Raw genomic sequence first — 24,167 nt, forward strand, 5'->3', positions numbered from 1 at the left:
AAGTTGTCTTAAACAAATTATTATTGTTAATATTATCATTAGTAAGATGACTAACATTAAAGAAGCATAACCAGTTACGTGATGACTGTTTAAACCTAGTAATTAAATATGATGTTCATTTAATGATTGTAATTGGGTTCCTATTCTTTCTAATTCTGCTAAATGGCTTACTATGTTTGCTGGATTCCAAGCTATATTTGATATGTTCCTAATATCGCCTACGTGCGAAGTTTTAATAGCTATATACGACTCTGACTGGATGCTATGATGAGCCACTAAAATTTTATTTTCTATCCTAGCTGCGCTGCCTCATCTGAAGCTCAAAATTTCTTGTTCTGTTATATCCAGCACCTCCTGCTGTTCGTTACCGTATTGGACTCTGGCCTTAGTTTTGGGTGGTACCTTGAACAACCAACGACTGCTGCCATCTAATTCTACCCAGTAATATCTTGTCTCCACAATCGTTGTGTATAAGCAGTTAGATTTTGTATTCTGTTTAAAAGGTGTCAGCTCACAAGCATTATCATTGGCACCACTCCATGGCCAACTTCCTTCACATGTTCTCCTGTTCGACTGCCAATTCCGACATCTTTGCATAGCTGATTCAGACATTAAATGATACGCGTCTATTTCAAAATTATATATTAAGTACTGACTATCTATATGAACCATTACCATTTGATTATTATTCAATCGTACAGGCACTGGAATAACTTTATAAAGAAAAGACGGATGTCTACCAAACAGTGGTATTTTTGCACTTATAATTATTTTTCTGTCTATGAAAATACCCTTCGCCGTCAACAGAGTATATATATCTTTTAACTCAGTACCGTGTCCTTTTACCTGGTAGTACTAATGCTTCGGACAACTTGTCCTTTATTTTTGTTATTTCCAATTTCATTTGGTTTGGTTTTAAAATATTAGGGTTCAACCTACCATGGTTAATGTCTATTAAAAGATTTATAATTCCTGTCTGAATTTTTTCACATTCATCAATCACGGAACTCAGCTGCCTTACAATCATGAAGAACTGAACGGATTCTCTATATACGTAATAGCTTTCTTTCAGTGATTCTGTCATATTTTCGATTCGGTTGTTCATGTTGCGAAAGTTATTAGTTATTTCATCTATAGTTGTCTTAATAATGTTTGCCGTGAAGTCTTCTATCGATGTTTGATGTTCTTCTAGGTGTTTCAAGTTTTACTGATTTGTCACTAAACTTCTTATGTTTTCTTGCATATGTACTCTGTCATCCGCATCCATGATTCCAAATAATATATGGTTCAGTGAACCCATGAATTTAAACGGTGCTCGCTTGCTTCTTGGCTTATTTTGACTCATGAACAATCTATTATTTTCTTCGAATTCCGTAATTCGTTTTAGCGTGCTGTTTAATACAAAATGACATTGGTCTTTGAAATTATATAACTTTTGACATAAATCCCTCATTTTAGGAATCAATCTGTCACCTTGACTAAGCATTTCAAAATACGCCGACATGTCATAGTATACTACCAGATCCCATGAGGACGCTACTACTTCCACTTCACCCATTGGATCTAAGTACAATGCGGCTGTTGCGTTTAGTTATTTTACCGTAATTTTTGCCCAGAGACCACTTGGCTTGGTGACCCTGTTTTTGGGTAGGTTACCCATAATTTGCTCCGCTTGGCGATACTTACTTGTCGATATCTGGCACACGTAACACATTCCCTTAGGTATTTTTTTTTAAACCAAAAATCGAAAATTTCCTTTGAATTTGGCTTCTCATTAGGTTAAATCCTCCGTGTAAAGTTTCCTTGTGAGCATCTTTAATCAACAGCATTGTTAAATGTGAGTTATCTAAAATCATAGGATGTTTAGTATCAAAACATATGTTGGCATTTTGCAATCTTCCACCCACGTGTAATATCCCATCGTTTTCAAAAAATGGATTGAAACTCAAATCTTTGTTTTTCATGTCAATTTGCTTGTTCTGCGTAAGACATGATATCTCTCTACTAAATTGATATGCTTGTTTGTGTTTGATTATAAAATTTTTAGCATCCCTAAGCTCATTGACGCTTAGATATGATGGGTACACCTTATCTCTTTTTTAAAAGCTAATAAATCTTAATACATATGCCGTAATTCTGAGCAGCTTATTCATACATGAATACTTTTCAATTAGTTCCTGCATAATACTACTCTCTGTATTTAATAGTACGGAATTTACCAAAACCTTCTCATCATCTGTTTTTTGTTTAGGCCATTTATCTTTTGCCTCACCGAGCCACTTTAGCTACAGATCGTACATGGTTCCATGTTATTTCTTTGATTGTCAGGATATCCTCAGTGCGACGCCTTAAGAATTTTTCCTTACTAGCACCGTTTTTTATCCAGCACAGTATGATAGTGGAGTCACTCCAAGCATACATTTCAGCTGGAACAGCAATAGACTGCTGCACTCTTTGTAGCAATTGCGAATAGTTTTCCTATTTTTGATAGGACTAGCTTTGTTCTTAATGGCTCACCAATTTTAGAATATACCACCGCTGCATACGCCTTTTCTGAAGCGTCAGCCAAACCATGAATCTGTAACAACATATCAGGCTGTGTCTTGATCCATCGGGGTAACCTGATTTCTTCCAGATACACCAAATTGTTCCTGAAGGATTTCCATTCTGTTGTGTCGTCATCGGACAACTCTTGATCCCAATTTTGCTCAGCTAACTACAACTTTTGCATGAATAACTTGCCTATTACCGTTACTGGTGCTAGCCAACCTAGTAGATCATAAATATTGGCTAGTGTGGATAGCACCACACTTTTATTTACTTTTCTGTTCTCGTCACGGCTCTCTCTGCAACCACAAGGCTTTAATTCATTCGTTCTCATCAATTTTCAATACTTTATTTTCGCCTTTATCGATAACCTCTCCAATAATTTCGGATCTATTCGAAATCCATTTTCTCAAATTCCTTTCTGCCTTTTCCAGCTCTCTAGAAACCTGCTAAACTTTGTGTTTTGATTCCTGTACGGTATTACGTCTAGTCATTAAATCATCCATGTATAACTCATCTAGGATAATTTCTCTAATTACTTTATCCTGACATCTGTTTGCTATCTCTGCTTGTAGCTAAATAAGGTGCTGATGCAGTACCGTACGTTACTGTTGTCAATTTATATTTTCTTAATTTTTTCTGTCTTATCTGTCGATACATTTTCTCAATATCTGCAGATGCTACGAACTGCCATTTTCGCCATTTTAATATAATGTCGAATACACCTTTTTGAAGTCGTAGCTCGACCCACATTACGTCATTTAGACTTCTGTTATTTGTTGTTTTCGCGGATGCGTCAAATACAACTCTTAGTTTAGTTGTCAGACTTGTTTCTTTAACTACTGCCTATTGGGGCAGATAATGGACACCTTCGTCCTTAGTTTCCACCATATGACCCAAATTCAAATATTCTTTAATGAACTTTTCGTACCATGTTTTAAGTTTTGGATTTTTCTGAAATTTTTTCGCTGAGTTAAGAAACTGCGCAGTTGCTTGCGCCTTTGAGTCACCTAATTCCTTTTCTTGCTTAAACGGGATCGTTACTACATATCTTCCTGAGGCATCAATCCTAGTCGTCTTGTTAAAATTTTCATCACATTCGCCTTATACTTAGATGTTCTAGTTTTTGTTAAAGATACGCCAATTATTCTTGATCTTGGGTAATTTTAACATTTGAGCCAAAAGTTTTTGTTGTACCATAACGCAAGTATTTACCCTCTCCTGTTTTTCGCCAAAATGAAGAAGCGTATGGTGTCACTTGCTGCACAATGAGCAGACCATTTCATTAGTGCATTTCCTGTTGCTTGAATGCTTTAAGCATCTTGAACACAAGTGTACTTTTTTTGCTATTTCCACCCTTTCTTTAGGTGTTAGAGCTTTAAACTTATAGCACAGAACCTTTGGGGATCGGACAACTATCTTTAAACACCGCAACCGACGTTTTTTGTAACGGTTTTTTCTCTTCCTTTCTCATGGCACTAAGCAAACCATATCTTTGCTCTAAGTATTCCATGACATCATATAGCATTTGCACGATGCAGATAGGTTTTTTTTAATCTGACTCACGTGTGTACAGACGTGATTTTTAAGGCACTCCGCAAAAATTGAGTGTAAAAAAAAAGACCGCTTTTGCAAAAATTTGTGTAGGGCTCTCAGTCGCCTCAGAGACGCCTATTTACAATCATATTGCTATTAGATTGCTCTAATAGCAATAAATACTAAGCTGCAACAACAAAGTGGTAATTTTTACAAAAGCCATGTCCACCAATTCGGGCCCAAGCTCTCTCGATCCCCTCCAGCAACAGCTACGAAAACTAATTGTACAACAACAACGTGAGCGTCGACTCTCGGTCCAACGCAACAACGCGTACTTTTCGGTGGTGTCGCCGATCCCACTGAATGCTAACGTAAGCAATAACACCGAAAGTGCCAGCCACTCAGCAATCAACAAAACCCGCAAAAGAAAAAAAGTGGCAATACGCCGAAAATAAACCAAACCAAATGAACGAGTAGCACTCCTTAGCGGGAATCGTTTTAAAATTCTTGCCGATCAGCAAGACGATCAAGCCTGCGCTGTAGATAAAGTTAAATCGGCTAGACCACCCCCTTTATACATCCGTGGAGCCAACTGCAGCGCCCTGATTTCGAAGCTAGTAGAAACATTAGGGGCAAATAACTTTGTTGTAACCACACTCAATAGGGGTAACATTAAAGAAATTAAATGTCAAATCCAAACTGAGGACAATTTCTCATCATCGAAAAGTACCTCCGTAATGCTAACATCAACTTCTATACCTACCAACTAAAAAGCAGTAAAGGTCTCCAGGTTGTGTTAAAGGGGATTGAGCCATCGGTCCCTACTCAAGAAATAGCAGACGCGTTGGTCGAAAAAGGGTTTGCGGTCAAGTCCGATGTCAACATCATCAACAGGAACAAAGTCGCACAGCCACTCTTTAAAATCGAGCTCCAACCTGATGGAAAACGGTCGAAGCCAAATGAAGTGCACCCGATCTACAACCTACAGCTTCTATTGCACAGAAGAATCACAATAGAGGAGCCCCATAAGAGACGCCAACCACCGCAGTGTAAAAACTGCCAGGAATACAACCACACCTCTAACAATTGCAATCTTAGGTCAGTGTGTGTTGGCTGCAGCGAACATCATAAAGATGGCATTTGCACCAAGGACAGAAACAACTTCGCACTAAGACTATGCAGTAACTGTGGAGGGAACCACACGGCCAACTACAGAGGATGTCCTGTCTTCAAGGATCTTAAATCACACCTAAACGGGCGCAAACCCCCAGCTGGACCAAAAATCACCTTCAACGCCTCTAAAACTACACCGGACGTTTTCTTCGCCAAGGCTGTTAGATCATCCAACATGAGTGCTACAACCAGTCCTATTATATCCTTCGCTAGTGTGCTCCGAACTGGACAGACGGAGCCCGCGAAAGAGACCCCGTCTCTCCACCATCTACAGAATCCGCAACCTAGCGCACCAGAGCTTGGCCAGCAAACTCCAAGTGGTTTAGAGGCCCTATTGATCTCACTCAATCAAAACATGATGCACACCCAAATGTTCTTGCCAATTGCCTTACGCGAACTAATAATAGAACTCGTCTTAAAAGAAATGACAGACCAACCCAATAACAAGTGATTAGGGCCGCCTGCAATATCCCCAGGATTTACCTTAAGTACTAGACTAAGAAAAATATCTCAAACTTTTTGTTAGGCTCTAATTTAAGAGTAGATTCAACAAATTAATTTAGAAGAGTGTTTTTTAATTTAAAAAGAGTGTTTTTTACAGCAAAGTCGAAATCTAGACTAATACCAAAAACGGAAGGCCCGCCGTTTTACACTTGCTGTAAAAAACCCTCTTTTTTGCATATAGTACAATATACTATTACAAAATATTTGGGCGCGACGATTAGTTGGTTAGGGCGAAGCCCTTTACACTAATTCAGCTGGCGCCCATGGGTATGCACACAAGAAAGGTGGAATCTGCAGTTGCAAGCTTTGCCGTTCTTTTTTCGCTTCATTTAGTTGGCAATGTAATTCCCAACTAGTTTTAGCGTTGAAGATATGGTATGGCCATTACAACTGTGGACTCTTTAGCGAAGTCTGCTGATGATAGAACTTGGTGGTTCTTGAAATATTTATACAGACAACCTGCTCACCTTTTGTGCTGCCTACGATTTAAAATCTTACAAATAAATCAGTAAGATTGACCTGAAGCCCCGCTCAAACAAAAATTTTTTGATAAAAAGGCTAATGTTTGCGAAAAAACGGCCTACAAATTCGGCAGAGTCATTAACAGATATATTAAACTAACAAATGTTTAATTTGAAAGCAATCGCGTTAAAATTAACGAAGTTTTTTCAAAAGTCACTGTTTTCGACCAATCGTTCATATGGGAGCTATATGATATAGTTACTCGATCTTTATCAAATTCGGTACAGTGATTAACAGATATATTAAACTGGCTAGTGTTTAATTTAAAAGCAATCGCGTTAAAAGTAACGAAGTTATTGATCAAAGTTACTGTTTTCGACCGATCGTTCCTATGTGAGGAATATGATATAGTCACCCGATATTGATCAAATTTGGCACAGTTTGTTAATGTAATAAACTCACCAACATTAAATTACACAACAATAGCTCAGAAAATAACGAAGTTATTGAGAAAAATCACTGTTCGTGATTTTGGCGTTTGTAGGGGAGCTATATAGTATTCCGATTCCGCTGAATCCGAGATATACAACCTGTGCACTATATACAAGCCTGCATGTAAAATTTCAGCTCTGTAGCTCTTACGGTCTAGGAGGAGTTTGCGCTGATCCAGACGGACGGACGGACAGACGTACGGACAGACGAACGGACGGACATGGCTATTTGAACTCGTCTCGTCGTGCTGATCAAGAATGTATATACTTTATATGGTCGGAGATGCTTCCTTCCATGCGTTGCACACTTCTGACCAAAATTAATATACCCTTTTTGCAAGGTTATAAATATTGCCAAATAATGCATGTAAGCGTTTTTCATAAGACCGATGTTGGCCGTTGGCTGGTGGGAGCGCTAGGGTGCTCGTATACTTGAAAAAAGAGCATATGAACCGAATTTTTTATAGATACATTAATGCATTTGTTATTAGTAATAACTTATTACAAATATGAAATAGTTGTTTTACAGGTGTGTGGTATACCTAAGTCAAGGACGACTTACTTACTTTATTTGACACTAATTAGTTTTATTAATTTTTACCGACCCACAAAAATTTATTTAAACCGGATGAAAAATATACAGGTTTTGCATATAAACGTTTTTCACGTGGTGGGACGTAAAAGTAGTACGTTTTTATGTGGCGCCAGATTTATCATGTTCCTATGTTCGTTTACTATGTGTAGACATGCATTTGGTTTTTCAAACATTTTTTTACTTGGTACATGGTATACCGATGTCAGCGAGACGGCTTACTTACTTAATTTTTTCAACCACAGAATCACATACATAAGTAGTAGAATAAATTAACAGACAATTTTTAAAGTTGGTTTTATGGTTACAGAAAACTACAGAACATAATTATCTTTAATCAAATAAACATAAGCCGCCGCTGTGAGTAATTCTTATATTTATATTAATTATATATCTATTTTATTTATATATATATTTATATTTAGAACAGCAGCTTCCATTTTGATACGCGTCCTTGCAAATTTTTGACCTACTAGAATCCTGTTTGTACAACAAAAAACGCGTGGTTTGCGGTTGAATAATGCATGCGAATGTGACATCTGACCGTGGAGGTGGTGGTGGTTCTTGGAGGTTACCCCCGGACGAAACTTTGCAAGTGCAAGATCCTAAACAAAAGGATCAAGACTTGGATCTTGATGAAGGACACAATTGGCGAAGTATAATCTTTTCGTTATTAGTAATTAGTTTTGTAATTGCTGGTATTATAACAGCGATATATTTGTTAGGGTATGTAATATAACATTCTAATTCGACATTTGTTATTGCCTGACAAATATTAGATCGCTTTCCATTTATTTATAGATATGTCGATGAACTTTTATATTGGTCTGGCCGTAGAATGATCTTAGATGAATACTTACAGGGGGAGTTAACCCCAACCAGATTGCAGCCATCGTGGGTAACTACGAAAAAATATGTATTCCAAGCCGATGACGGAGGTTTGGCCATTTTGGATACAACAACAAACTCAATAAACATATTAGTAACTAATCATACGATTCGTCAACTAAATGTACATGGCTATCAATGTTCACATGATTTAAAATATGTTCTTTTTAGGCATAATGTTAAGAAAGTAAGTTAAATAAAATGTTAAATACTATAATTTAACTGACGTAATTCTTAAAACAGATATTTCAGAAATCTTTTACTGCGTTCTACACAATCTATGATATAGAAAATGATCATCATATGCCAGTTAAGCTAAAGGATTCATACAAAGTTCAAAGAACGCGTCTACAATATGCAGCCTGGCTTGGAAATTCCTCATCAATAATTATTGTTGCCGACAATGATATATTTTTAAGGCAATCACCTTCAATTGAAGAGGATGTTCGAATAACAGCAACAGGACATGAAAATATTATTTATAATGGTGTTCCTGACTGGCTGTATCAGGGTAATTATAAAAAATATTGATGATCACCCACTATATGAACCTAATTTACGAAACAAATAAGTGCCGATTTCTGATAGAAAACAATCCAAATATTTTAATGGGTAAAATTTAATAAACAAATATTTTATTTTCTTTCATAACAAAAGTTTTTATAATTCAGATAGACATAAAGCTTGTAGCGTGCGCTAGTTTAAACTTTCAAATTTGTAAACTTTTCGTGCCACATTTCCAATAGCGATCAATCGATAAATAGATAATATTGGTATATCGATCAATCGATTAAAGAATAATATTGGGATCGCGATAAGTGATCTATCGTTTTTAAGGTGGCAACGCGCCTTGTTTTTTTGCTAGGCTTCATTTTATTTTAATACTGAGGAGAAAAGTTGTGGAAAAAAAAGCTGTGTCCCAAAAATTTGGTTATAAATTATAGCAGGTATGTAGGTTAATTAAAAATTTTACCCCGCCGCCAACTGCATCTTATCATAGATTGGAAACCTTTCATTTTCTGGCCAATATTGCTGGTAGCTTTTGTTGTGAGGATTATTTTTCTGAAAACCGGCGAGTTTTCAAATACCTATTTCTGGTGCCCGGAGCACGTGCAGCCAAACTTTGGGTTGACGTTGCATTCCGGAATTGGCATTCGGACATTGAAAAAACACCGCCAACTTGACACCTAAACAACGTTCTGTTGGGGCTTACGGTGCGGCCAAAAGTGTCTTCCCGAAAGTTGTCCTAACCTTCGGTGAACCGCATTTTTTGTACGGCAAGGCTTAAAGGCCCTATCTAACCTTTTGCCGCTGCTGACCCAGACAAAGCTTGGCTTTTAGCCAAACTCTGGATAATGCTTGCCTGCACCCGATTTAGCGCAATACATGTGACCACCTCTTGTTATGGGAAGATAATTTTCCTTTCTGATCTTATTTTGTTTCGAAGCCCTAATCAAGTTTAAAAAAAAAAAGGAGAATGTAAATAAGTCAAATATAAAATCAATTAAAGTCACATTAAGGTTATATTAAATAATTCAAGTCAAGAGAAACGGTAAATAGAGTAAATGTAAAAGCAAAGTGAGTGAAACGGAGCTTAATGGTGGTCATAAAGCGCCAAGGAGAAATCATCACCCTCCCATAGTGCATCGATGGAAGGCCTTTCAGCGACCATACTATGGGGTAAGTGCCTAGTGTATTAAGCGGTATCAATTTGGCGACTTTCAACCAAGTTTTTGCAAACTATGGGGTGATGGTAGTCAATTGATACTCTGATTTGTTGATGTATTTTCTGTTTCAGCGTTTTGTGATCAACCAAATAATTAAACAAAAAATGGTTTCCGTAAATAATGCTTGACTTGAAGCGAAATGAAAAGTAATGAGTAAATTTGTGCAGCTTGAAAATTTAAAATAACCCTAACGAATAAAAAAAAAAAAGAAAGAGAACCATAAATGAGATGAATAATAACAAAAAAAAAATAATAATATTAACTTGATTTTTTTGATATTCCTTTGATAATTTTTTTTATTCTATAATTTTCTGCAATAATTAATAACATGTAACTAGTAATCTCTCTTTTATACTACTAGTTTTAGTTCCTCTTGTTCAATAGTTTAATTTACTTTGAGTTCCATTGTTTCTCAAGTCTGAAAAGTTTCGAATCTCAAAATGTTGAGTCATACCAGACAAGCCGTTTAAAATTCGTCTATATATATGTTTCGTTAAAATTTAAAGTGTAAGAAAAGAAATGCTGCTATCTGAAATTATAATGAATTTGAATATGATTGCTTAAGCTTTATAATTTATTTTCCTAGTGACATGGGTATATGAGTTGATATCGATCAGTTTTTTTAATCTTTAGGTACAAATAACAATAAAGATTCATGGTTGGGAGGGTATAGAACTGACAAGGTCCATCTACATCTTTGACCTTCAGTAACCGCTAGCTTGTGAACAAAAGAATACACCTTCATTTCTTTCGTTTTTATACCATACATATAGGGTGAAAGTGTATATTAATGTCGCCAAAATGTATGTAACAGGCAGAAGGAAGCATCTCCGACCCCACAAAGTAAATATAGCCGCAAAGTAAAGTAGCCGTGTCCGTCCGTCTGTCCGTATGAACACCTAGATCTCGGAGACTGTAAGAGCTAGAGCCACCAAATTTGGTATGTAGACTCGTGTAGTATGTAGAGTGATCAAGTTTATTTCAAATTTTAGCCACGCCCCTTTCCGCCCCCGCAATTTAAAAAAAGCGTTTATCTCAAAAACTATTCCAGCTAGAGACACCATTTTTGGTGTATATTCGCTTAGAAAATGCACATATTTTGTGTGTATAAAAATTTTGACACGCCCTTTTCCGCCCCCGTAATTTGAAAAACTTGATTATCTCCCGTATTTTTTTACCTTATGCAATCAATTTTGGCACACTTAAATTTAATACTAATATCTAGCAGAATACCAAATTTGATTAAAATCGGAGAAAAAACAGTCGAGTTATGCATATAAACGTTTTTCCATAAGGCCGGAGTTGACCGTTGGATGGTGGGGGCGCTAGGGTGCTCGTATGATTGAGTGAGCGAGATACTAAGATATGCTTGTAAGAAGCATGTGAAAATGCATTTGTTTAATAAAGTTGAAATATTTGCTTTACTGGTGTATGGTATACCTAAGTCGGCGAGACGACTTACTTACATCATTTTTTTTATTAACATGAATTCCTCACTGTGTTCGTAAGTATTTTTCTGGCGAGTCATTCAATTGCATTGAAAGTTAGTTTCAGTAGAGATCCGAATAAAAATTAAATTTTATAATAAAAGGTAGAGATTTCAGCAAACAACCCGCCTACCCCGCAAGAGCTCCGGAACCACAGGATCTCGATCTGATGCAATTCACCTACCGCCTTCTTTTGGTTATCGGTCGATTTATCGTCGCTGTGATAGGAAGGTAACATAGTATATCCAGGTGCTTTTCGATAGTTCTACTGGCTACCATGATTCACAAATCTTTGAAACACTCATGATGAGCTTTTCAGGCCCATTGGCATCCTGAGGAACTCAAACTGGCCTAACGGAGTGATGAAAGATGTATATTTAACTGAGTTTTTGAGAAAATAGCCACCTGTTAGATCCAATTAAAAAAAATCGTTTGTCGCCAAGCTTGTCTAATAAATCGTCCATTAGAGGTATAGGGTAGTTATCTTTAACCAAAACTTTGTTCAATCTCCTAAAGTCAATGCACAACCTTAACTCCCCAGCTTTCTTAGGCACTAACACAATGGGTGATGCATACTCCGACTCACTAGCCCGAATGATCTTTTTCTCCAAGTACTTGTTTAACATCGCCTGCAATTTCCCTTTCTCAGAATATGACAATCTTCTAGGCGATTCAGGTCTTTGTGCTACCAAATATGAACTCTCAAACAATTGTTAAAACTTTTTCCGGATTTCATCTATTCATCAATACACAAACAAAATATTATTTCTCTTTTTACTACTTTTTTTTTATCTTCTTCCATCATTCCCTAAGCAAAGGACGCATACACATACAGTTCATGTAGCGTTGCGTCTGTTTTTTTTTTTTTTTAATTCATTTATTGGTATATGGTTAAATATAAACAGGAAAAGAAAGTTATATACAAAAAGCAGAAGTATAGACAAGAGAAGTAAAGGGAAGGAAAAGAATTTTACTATAGGAATCCTGCGGGACTGCCTTGTGGTATTGCTTCGCAGGTCTATAGTGGGCTGGCGATGCCCCTCAGGTATTGCGCTCTCTCTCCAGCTCTCGTAGCGTCCTTATTGTTGCTGCAGCATATGTGCATACCGCCGACCACGCCGATTGCGATGTGATCATAATGTTTACCAGGTTGAAAGGTGTGGGCTCTTCTCCAAGGACTGCCGTTAGCCTTTGCCTCTCGTTGGTAAACCTCATGCAGTAAAAGATCACATGTTCAGGGCTTTCTTGTATGCCTTGTCTACACAGGGTGCATTCCGCACTGGACTCGTGTCCAAATCGGAATAGGTATGACCTGAAACATCCATGGCCGCTAAGGAGCTGGGTCAGTTCGAAGGTGACTTCGCCATGTCGCCTGTTTACCCGTGTATGTAAATCCGGGATAAGTTTGAATGTCCATCTGCCCTTCTGCGATGCTGCCCAGCGTGATTGCCATTCTGCTAGGCTTGATCGCCTGGCTTCTGCAGTTGCCTCCCTTCTGGCTGGTGGTAACCATTCCGCACTCTGCCGACTTCTAAAAATGTTTTGCGCTTCTTTAGCTAGTAGGTCTATTGGGACCATACTTGATATTACAAGAGCCGCGTCATCCGAAATTGTGCGGAAGCCACGGCATACGCGAAGAGCCCCAAGACGGTATGTTGCCTCTAATCCTCGTCTGTATGACTTCGTCTCCATCGCATCCGCCCATACTGGCGCGCCGTAGAGCATGGTCGACCTGACGACGTTCATCAGTAATAATCGTTGAGATTGTCCCGGGCCTCTTGTGTTGAGCATGATTCGGCTCAGGGATCTTCCCAGTTCAGCCGCTCTTGCACTCGCGTGCCCCAAGTGTTCCCGGAAGCAGAGGCGTGTATCCAAGAAAACACCTAAGTACCGGATTGCTCTAGCCGAGCGGATTGTGCATGTGTCTAGCACAATTTTTGCCTGCTCCATCGTTTTCCTGCTGCTGATAAGAACTGCTTCCGTTTTTTGATCTGCGAGTTCTAGTCCTGCGTTCGCAAGCCACTGTTTTGCTATGGCATTCGATGTGACCGTCTTTTCTTCTGCTTCTGAGAGCTGCTTTGCCACGACTACGAGAGCCACGTCATCTGCAAAACCGATGATATGGCAGTCAGTCGGGAGGCTTATTCGTAAAATGCCGTCATACATAGCATTCCACAGTATCGGGCCAAGTACCGAGCCCTGTGGAACTCCACCTCGTACTTCGTGAATTCGATCGCCACTCCTTGTGCTATATCGTAGCTTGCGATTTCGGAAGTAATCCTTTATTAAGGCAATAAGCGGGACCAGCACATGGAACATGCTTAGCGCCTCGATGATGCGGCTCCAGTTAGCTGTGTTGAACGCGTTCTTCACATCAAGTGTGGTTACTAAGCAGTATTTTTTATTACCGTTTTTCCATCGCTGTCCCTCAATTGATTTTCTCGCTATTTCAACAACTGTTGCCAATGCGTGTATTGTTGATTTAGCCTTGCGAAAACCGAATTGCATCGGCGAGAGATTACCCGCTACAGGTTTCGCCCTCTCCAGTCTTGTGCAGATTAGTTTTTCTAGCAGTTTGGCTGCAGAGTCTAGCATGCAAAGTGGTCTGTATGCAGACGGGTCATCTTGCGGCTTGTTTGGTTTTGGTATTAGCACTAAATCTTGCTCTTTCCAAATGTCTGGGAAAATGCATTCCTCAAAGCATTTGGAGTACACTTGGGTAAACTTTTCAGGCTGGAGTCGCACTGCTAGTTTGAGCGCTTTGTTGGGAATCGCGTCCGGACCGGGCGCTTTTTGGTCATGCATTTGTGCAGCAGCCGCTAGCAGCTCATCTGTGCTGACACTTATGTGATCAGTGTGATCCATTTGCAGCATTTCCCTGGGAGCCATATATGAGGTATCGGGAAAGAGCGTTTGCACTATGTTCACCATGTGGCCCTCGCTTGGTGCAGCGGGTCTGACTGCTTTCAGCTTTTTAACGGTCATTTTATACGCCATTCCCCAAATGTCGCTCGACGCTTCATCGCATAGCTGTAGGAAACAACGGCGTTTGCTTTCTTTCATAGCGCGTTTTAGTTCGCGGCGTCTGCTTGCAAATTCATCCCCGAGATGTGAATAGGTGATGCTGCCCCGCGCTCTTTGGTAGGCGCGCCTTGCGCGCAGGCATTTTTTCCGGGCCTCGGCGATATTGTTGGTCCACCAGTATACATGGGGATGGTGTCTGCTATGAGCCCTGCGGATGGGCATGCTGCAATCGCAAGCTGCAACTACAGATTCCATGATCATTTCTGCCTGCTTGTTGGCATCTCCAGTTAGTTCTGGGATCGCTAGTGATGATGCGAATACTTCAGAGTTTAGTGCATCAATTCTGTACATTTTGCGTTTTTCTTGTACCGCTGTTTGTTGGGCTCGACTGCCAATATTACAAATAATGGCCATGTGGTCGCTGGCAGTGTAGTGGCTGCTTAGCTCCCACTGTATGGCGCTTGCAATCTGGCTGCTGGCAAAAGTCACATCAATCACTGACCCGTAGTCCGCTCTGGTAAAAGTGTAGCTTGTACCAGTATTTAGAATCGCCAGATCTAGTATGGCAAAAGCTTCCAGCAGGCTGCGTCCTCGTGCATTTGTTGAGCTGCTTCCCCATTCGTGGGACCATGCATTAAAGTCTCCAGCAATAACGACTTTTCTTTTACCCCTTGCGTGCGCAGCGAGGTTGTCGAGTCTACTTTCAAACTCTTCCAAACGGAGGCTAGGTGGTAGGTAGCAGCTGTATAGCCAAATATCGCCTAGTTTTGCGCACACATAACCGTCAGAGGAGTATACAGCCTCTGCGGCCGGCGCTCTGTTACTGCAGGCCCATATGGCAGCCTTAGACGTTCTATCCGCAGCCCAAAAACATCCAGTTTGAGTCTTGTAAGGCTCGCTTAGTACTGCTACATCTACGTTTAGCTCGCGTATAGTTTGCGCCAGTAGATCTTGCGCCGCCCCGCAGTGATTTAGATTTAGTTGTAGGATCTTCATCATTTCTTGCTGGCGTCTTGCTCACCTGTGGTTGCCAGCGGGCAACGACGACTACCAGTGTAGTGGCTCACATCTGTGCGTTTTGCGTCTACGCAGTTAAAGCAAACTGGCTTATTGTTGCATGTGGCTGCTTTGTGCTCAGTCTGTCCGCATCTAAGACACCAGTTTGTGCGGTCTTTGGCACTAGTGCAATTTTCTGCTTTGTGCCCGAAGCATAGACACTTGTAGCATCTTTTTTGGGCATGCCTCTCGCGAATCGGACACATGTCCCAGCCAACTTCTATAAAGCCTTCTTTTTTTAGCGTTGCGTCTGTGTGTGTATGCGTGTGCTCTGTTGATTTGATGATGACGTAGTAGGCAGCAAGCAGCGCTGCCGGCAGCGTTAGAACCGATTTATATTGACTGTAACTTGTGTTCTATTTATACGATCAGATTCCAATGGGATCTTAGAATTTATATCTAATACTGTCATATTGGTAAATTACATGGGGATACTCTAATTTTTGCGAAAATGTTTCTTTTAGAGCTATATGATATAGTGGTCCGATCCTAAAGATTTTCATACTTTATCTTACCCGGGTAATAAGAAACCCAAAAAAAAAATTTCATCCCGATAGCTCTTAAGACGGCTGAGTAAAACGCATACGCACAGACGGACGGACAGACGGACATGGCTATATCGACTCAGCTTCTCATGCTGATCCAGAATTTATATACTTTATGGGGTCGGAAACGTCTCCTTCTGTGCGTTACAAACATCTGACCAATTTTATAATACCCTCTGCAAGGGTATAAAAAGTAAATAAAAATGTATCAAAAAAATATAAAAAGCATTATGAAAAACTTCGACTAAGATGGGAGTCAAAGTCGTAGTTAAGCACGCATCTCATTCTCGCATTGTCGCTAGCTCGTCAAAAACTCAAAAAGTCTGCGAGCGAGCGATTCAAATGCGATGTTGTACAACTTCACGTCACACACACACTACGAAGCCTGAGCATGTACCGACGAGTGTACACATACATATGCAAAACGAGAACACAGCGACACAGACATGCGTTCATCGTTCTGCGATCTGTGGCAGACTGAATTATTTTCGAAGCGTAGCGACACTGCTGCGAGCGAACGTTTTTCGCTCTCGCTGCGGCCGCTCTCTGGGGTTCTAGGCTGTTCGGTTTGCCGAAGTTCTCCGGGGTTCCAGGCTCAAGCTAGCGTTTGTAATCAAAAAATCTTGAGTTTGACGCATCTATGTATTCTATGGTTACTGATAACATCTTTATCCCTAATCAAGAATTACACCCTTCTAAGAATAACCCATATGTCCGCATATTAAATACTAACAACACAGAAGTGCAAATTACAAATATAAACCTATTAAATGAAAAACTGTCCGATTATGAAATCTTAAAAATAGACAAACAACATGATTCAAAACATAAATCCACAATAATGAACAAACTAGCACCCCATTTTCCCGACTTCGTGAAAGAACCTCTACATAAATTATGCTCAGAATTTGATGATGTATTCGCAATAGAACCTGAATAAATATCCTCCAACAATTTCTATAAACAAAAATTAAGACTCAAAGACACAACACCAGTCTACACCAAAAACTACAGGATAGCACACAGTCAAAAAAACGAAACCAATAAACAAGTGGACAAATTTATCAATGATGATATTATTGAACCATCTATGTCTGAGTTCAATAGTCCGATTTTATTGGTTCCTAAAAAGTCGCTACCTGGCAGCAAGGAAAAACGGCGGAGATTGGTAGTTGATTATAGAAAAATTAACAAACAACTAGTAGCGGATACATTCCCACTACCCAGAATGGACGATATCCTCGACCAACTAGGACGCGCTAAATACTTCTCTTGTTAAGACTTAATGTCAAGATTTCATCAAGTAGAATTAGAAGAAAAATCTCGGGACATAACATAATTTTCCACATGGGAACAGAATATACGATTTCTATACTAATAGAACTTTGCAAAAATTTTAACATAACTAAAATTAACTCCACTGCGCACCATCATCAAACTCTTGGAACAGTAGGAAGAAGCCATAGAACTTTCAATGAGTACATCAGGTCATATATGTATATCCATTAAAAAAGACAATTGGGATATCTAGCATACTTCACATATTGCTTTAACACCACTCCATCCATGCATGGTTATGCACCTTTCTTTGCAAAACATCCTAAAACTGTCCCATTCTCATCTGAAACTGTAGAACCCATTTACAACATTGATGACTTCAATAAAGAAATAAAATTTAAACTACAAATAGCACGAAATAGAGCGAAACTGCTTATCGAAAAATTTAAAACATTACAAAAAGTAACATATGATAAAAACACAAAAAAAGTATCGCTAACTGAAGGACAAGAAATACTTTTAAAAAATGATACAGGACATAAATTAGAAAACAAATACACAGGCAAATATAAAATACAGAGCATAGGTCCTAACAATAATATAGTAATAACTGATGATAAAAACAAAAAGCAAACAGTACATTTAGATAGAATAAAAATAATATAAAAAGGATATGAGAAAAATATAAATTTTTCTTTTTGAAAAAAAGGTGGTGTAGTATACTTTTAGGGATAGGATTAGGCCACATACTTTTAGGGATAGATTAGAAGTAATTAGAACTTAGGCATAATGTCTAGCATTAAGTACCATTAAGGACACTAGCCATAAGACCAATGTAAATGTTCCCCTATAAATACCGGGCTTGCGGCCCCAATAAATCACTTCAAGTCAAACCTTGCCTTCGCCTACTTCACCATGCACCAAATGAACAAATATTTCAAATTTCGAAAACCAAATGAATGTGACCACCTAGTTAAATGTTTATACGTATATCTTGCATGTTTCTAGTCCGATTTCGATAAAATTTGGTAGTTTGGTAGAAATAAAAAAAATTAATTGGTGTGATCACGATAGTCAAAATTGCAAAAGCAATCAGTTTTTTCTAAATTCCGGTGGCGGAATATGGCGTACCAAAAATTTTGAATAATTAGTTATTGCGCGCTTACTATATATATACCAAAGTTGATGTCTCTAGCTGTTATACTTTTAAAGAAAAACAGTTTTATGTAAATTCTGGTGGCGTAAGGGGGCGTGCCCAAAATTCCAATTAACCCTACATTTTACATTTACATTGGTGGCTCTAGCTCTTATAGTCTTAGAGATCTTGGAGTTTATACAAACGGACGGACAGACGGACATGGTTAGATCGACTCGGCTGTTGATCCTGATCAAGATTATATATACTTTATGGGGTCGAAAAAGCTTCCTTCTGCCTGTTACATTTATTTTGCCGACTTTAATAAAAAACATATTGTATTCCCAACGTGAAGGAGAAAGTTGTGAAACACATTAGCAATTGCCTAAAGTGTGTTGGGTAATCGTCAAAGTCTAGAAAAGGGGAAGGAATATTACACAGTATACCTAGAGGGAACCGACTCTTTGAACTGATTCACTTTGACGTTTTTACCAAATTTTGTTACAGTCTATATCCAACAAATACGACAAATACTAAAGAAGCGGAGCTGGCTCTTAACGACTTTTTTAGAGCCTACACTTGACCCTTTGACATAGTATCGGATAGAGGAAGCTGTTTCGAGTCATCAAAGATGTTTGTAAATCAAAATGACGTTAAGCCCATTAAGATTGCCACAAGGTCCCGTCAAGCTAATTACCAAATTGAGCGGTTGAATCGTAGCCTAGGACCAATGCTTGCTAAATTCTCAGAACTAGAGAAAGGTATATTTTAGGATTTGATATGGGATATGGGGGAATGTTGAACACTGTTTAAATAACACACATCATAGCAGCATTAAGCATTAAGTTGCCGAGCAAAATGCTGTTTGGAGTAGAGCCAAAAGGCAATGTCGGGGATGAGTTAAGAGAAGGACTAGAGCAGCTAGGGAAAATAAACGAATCCAGAATTTTTGATACAATTAGAAAAGATGGGGAAACACAGCAGAAGCAAATCTTAAGATACAATGAGCAGCAGTAGAAGATTAAAAAAAAAAGCTTCTGCTTTCTTTTGTTTTTTTTTCTCTCTGTTCATTGCTTCTGCAGTTACTCCGCTTATCGCCACGATCATACCACCAGTGCCAGTGTTTTATTTTTATTTTTGCTGTTCTCTCCTCTTTGTGCTCCCTAAAGCTTGGCTTATAACTGTTCTTGCACTCTTTCTTATTCTGTGCACTCTAGCTGTCGCTTTGTTTTATTTGTATTTACTGATTTTTTATCGTTAATGTGTTTTTAAATTTTCTATATATTTTTATATATATTTGCCTTGTGTTTCTTTTGGCTTTTTAATGGCTTGTTGTCTACCTACTTACAAGCACTCTGATCGTTTTGATGATCAGTAAAAAGCAACATCTTGTTGGCTCGGCGATAATCTTATTCACTTAAAATGTGCCTTTCTTAACGGCCGCGACTATGACAAATTTTCTGGTTTGTCTGTCTCTAAGCCTGTGCTTGGCATAATGCGCTGGACTTGCCCATCTTGTGCCAGCCATCAGCTTGATTTTAGCCGTATTTAGAGGTATCTTCGTCTAAAGTTTCTTACTTTAAACAAACTGTCCAAACAGCTGTCTACCGAGTGTGACTCTAGCGTACATTTATTGTCGCAATTCAAGATCGTTCCACCTTCTGAGAAGTTGCCCATAAGCAGTCACCAGCACTCTCTATTACATCTTCTCCCATTTTACTGCTAAGGTCTTAATTCAAAAGTTTAAGTTTTCTAGGCCTCGCGAAATTTCCCCTTTTAAAATTACTATTTCTTTATAGTTTTAGTTGATTTCAACTTGCCTAATATTTCTTGGCTGGTTGATGATAATCTATCTTTCTTAATTCCTTCTCAACATGGTTTTCTTGATAGCCTACTTAAATGTCCGCTATATCAAGATTCTTATTGTCACTCATCGAAGTCGGTCGTGTTTTTTTTTTTGCGCTCTCGCTTAATTTTTGTCTTTCATTCTTTCGTGAAGCTAATTTATAATATTCAATTTAAATTCATGCCCTACTAATTTTTAAAAAATCGCTAAACTCATCGCGAAGTTTGCGTTAAATTTACAAACATTTATATAAATTTATAATCAAAACTTTAACAAACGCAAATATAATTTTGTTGTTGCGCTGCTTAGTTTTTGATTTCGTTCTATTTTTTGCTCCCACCCGCGCTCTCAATTTACAGTTCATAGTTTGTTTTTGTTTGTGTGGTGTTGGTGTTCTCTATTCTTTTGTTTTCTCTTTTGATCGCGCTCGCGGCCGTTAACTTCGCGATAAATACAAATATTCTCTCTTTTTGTTTTCTCTTTCTAATTTGCATATTGCAGTTAGCTTTTGCCTTGGTTTGTATACGTCTCTCTTAACATATATATACATTTTTCCCATTTTATTTACATATTGATTTATAATTTGTTTTTGTATAAATCAATTATTTAATTATGTCTGTCTGTTGCAAATATAATTGCAATAATCCCAGCAAGACCAGTGAAGACTTTCTTAACTGTTGGCTGTGTGACAATGTAATGCACTTTAAATGTGATAACTGATCCCTTAGTTATCCCCGAAGACAACTTTCATCCAACTCTGGATGTAACCATTGATCTTCCTTTTGGTGTTATGTCTCGACATAATAACTCGATGCCTCCAACCCGATTTTTTCGCAAGACAAACTTTACTAAACTTAAAAAACTCTTGTTAACTAATGATTGGACATATCTGTATACTTGCACGGATATGGACTCTGCCATTTCTGTCTTCTATAAAACTTCTGAGTCTTTGATGTTTGTGTTCTTTGATGTTTGTGTCCCGCGTGTGACTCTAGGATGGTCTGATAGACCTCCTTGGTTCTCACGTGAGTTATGTAACTTGAAGAACGTAAAATCGAGATGTTATAAAAGATTTAAAAAATCCGGTCAAATTTTATGGTGCTGAATTCACATTGCTATAAGGATTATCTTCAGCGATGTAAACTTAGGTTTTCTCGCGATCCTAAGCAATTTTATAAATTTGTAAATGTTAAACGTAAGACATCGGTGCACCCGTCTTAATTGTCTTTCGAAAACAATAAAGCTGACAATGATCAGGCAATAGCCGACATGTTTGCTGATTTTTTCAAAACAACTTATTCCTCTTCGATTTATCAAGCAAATCCTCCTTATCCTCATCACTTACAATCGCCTAATTGCATTTTAGACCCTGTGTTTGATGAAAGTTCGGTTCTTAGCGTGCTCAGTTCCGTCAAACCAATATATGCACCTGGCCCTGATGGAATACCAGGCTGCGTATAAAGGTTTTGCGCGGAGGCCCTATGTAAGCCAATACTTAAGTTGTTTACACTGTCCGTCACATCTTCCGCCTTCCCGCCTATCTGGAAGGAATCATATATTATTCCTCTTCATAAAAAGGGGAAGAAGTCCGAAGCCTCCAATTCTAGGGGTATTTCTAAATTGTCTGCCATACCCAAAGCATTTGAGAAAATAATAACATCTCAATTGCAGCATTTTTGTAGCTCAATCATTTCGTCATCCCAACATGGGTTTAAAAAACGTAGATCGACAACTACTAACCTATTAGAATTTACATCTCACTCAATCAAAGGGTTAAAGACTGCCGTGCAAACTGACGTCATTTATACTGACTTCAGCAAGGCCTTTGACTCTGTTAATCATACTCTGCTTTTATATAAATTAAACGCACTTGGCATCCCCAGCCTTTTGCTAGATTAGATTCTTCAATATCTTTCTAAGCGTACACAAAAGGTCCTCTTTAAGTCTTAATTTTCTAAGACCATTCAAGTGACCTCTGGAGTACCTCAGGGTAGTCATTTGGGTCGATTGCTGTTGCCGAAATTCGTGCCTGCGAATAAACTTTGTACCACTGTACTACAAAACGGAACTTTGTCCGAACAAACAGAATGACGCTCTTTAAAGACTCTAAAACTCTCTCTCTCATCTTACTCTTGCGGTACTTTATTATACATAAGTAGACACATAAGCGCGAAAAATACGCAGCTGCATTGATCTAAGTACATACATAAGAACCGCGTGTTCAGTTGTTTTTTCGTAGCCAAGAGGCCAAGACTAGAGTAAGTGAAATGAGATTGTACAATTATTAGTTATAAGAAAATTTGTAAAATAACCTGAAATTACTTGCAGAATTAAAAAGCTTACCGCTTACCGCTTACGCTGACCTAACCAGAGGAATTAATGGATAAAATTTATTTCAAAGGCACTGGCGGAGCTAGATTAACTAGTCGAACGAGCAACAATTCTTTTTAATTTCTATTGGAAATTAAATTTACTCTTTCGTAAAGAATTTTGAGCAAATTCTTTAATTCCTACGGTGTAGTAGAGCTACAGAGACCTAAAGAGGAGGGACTACACAAATCCCAAGGAAAGAACAATTTTAAATTTTACCACGCGTAAAATTACGTATAGACATGGCAACGACTGGAAACTGTGGTCTGTGCCAGGAACCGGCCAACCAGGAAATGCTCACATGCTCCAGGTGTGCAACTCAACTCCACTGCACCTGCTGCGGATCAAAAAACAGTGCCACCTCGAGTTCCTGGATGTGCGAGACATGTCGCCACGTGCCTGATGAAGGCGAACATAACCTCGAAACTGAATCACATTTCAAGGTTAACCACCCAGGTGACAAAGATCAGCACGTGGAAGATGAAGCAATGCCGGAATATATATATAAGATCAGCAAATACTTTTGCAACAATTAGAGGACGAAATGTGCCTCGAAAGGGAATATCTGCGCCGTTAGTACGCCCTACTCCACCCAAGAGTACGGTCAAACGGAGAAGCGAAGAACCATCCACAACATGCTGCTGGAATACCTCGATACATAATGATGACGGATGATAGTGCCACCAACACTCCACAGGCGACGAGTACCAGAGCGCAGAGCATGCCGTGCAAAGCCAATGGCATAACACCACAACAAGTAGCTGCTCGACAATCAATGCCGAGGGAATTACCAGTTTTCAAAGGAGATCCAAGAGAATGGCCACTTTTCATAAGCACCTATGAAACTAGCACCCGGATCGGTGGATACAGCAACGAGGAGAACGCTATGCGTCTGCAGAGATATCTGAAAGGTAGGGCCCTTGAAGCCGTGCGAGACAGCTTACTGTTCCCAGAAATGCTGCCGAGCGTTATAAGTACTTTGAGAATGTACTTTGGACGCCCGGAACACATAATAAAACTGTTGATGGAGAATGTGCGAAATTTGCCTCCTCCAAAGGGCAAGCTAGAACCGCTGATCGAGTGTGCATTTTCGGTAAAAAATATGTGCGCTACCATTAGGGCAAGCAAGCTAGATGCGCACCTGAACAACCCTACTTTATTACAAAAGCTTATCGAGAAGACGGGACCTGATATGATGCTTAGCTGGGCCCTACATTCAAAATCCATACCGTACCCGAACATACAGCACCTAGCGGATTGGTTGTTTGAGTTGGCTGAAGCAGCGAGTCGTGTATCGACGCCCAATATATTACTAGAAAGCGACAAGAAGAGAACCAACAGAGGAGTGATGCATACCGCAGCGCCTACAGATAACCATCAACACACATTCTGTGCGATATGCAAAGGACACCACAAACTAGTGTCTTGCGAAAAGTTGTTGCGGATGTCAGTCGAAGCCAGGTGGAACGCGATAAATAACCATCACCTATGTGCTCAGTGCCTCAA

The 24,167-nt window shown here is 38.9% G+C and overlaps 1 protein-coding gene across 1 annotated transcript in view; it reads left to right on the plus strand.

The window, feature by feature from the left end:
- The first annotated feature begins 7,730 nt into the window (after positions 1 to 7,730).
- LOC26529665 (dipeptidyl peptidase 4) overlaps positions 7,731 to 24,167 on the plus strand; it is a 146,383-nt gene continuing 129,946 nt past the window's right edge. The window contains exons 1-3 of the mRNA XM_047013024.1: positions 7,731 to 8,031; positions 8,107 to 8,380; positions 8,437 to 8,704. Of these exons, the coding sequence (XP_046868980.1) occupies positions 7,826 to 8,031; positions 8,107 to 8,380; positions 8,437 to 8,704 (748 nt within the window). The 5' untranslated portion in view covers positions 7,731 to 7,825. The remainder of the gene's footprint in view (positions 8,032 to 8,106; positions 8,381 to 8,436; positions 8,705 to 24,167) is intronic.

The sequence above is a fragment of the Drosophila willistoni genome, unplaced genomic scaffold (genome assembly GCF_018902025.1).
Source record: "Drosophila willistoni isolate 14030-0811.24 unplaced genomic scaffold, UCI_dwil_1.1 Seg528, whole genome shotgun sequence".
In the NCBI taxonomy this organism is placed as follows: Eukaryota; Metazoa; Arthropoda; class Insecta; order Diptera; family Drosophilidae; genus Drosophila; species Drosophila willistoni.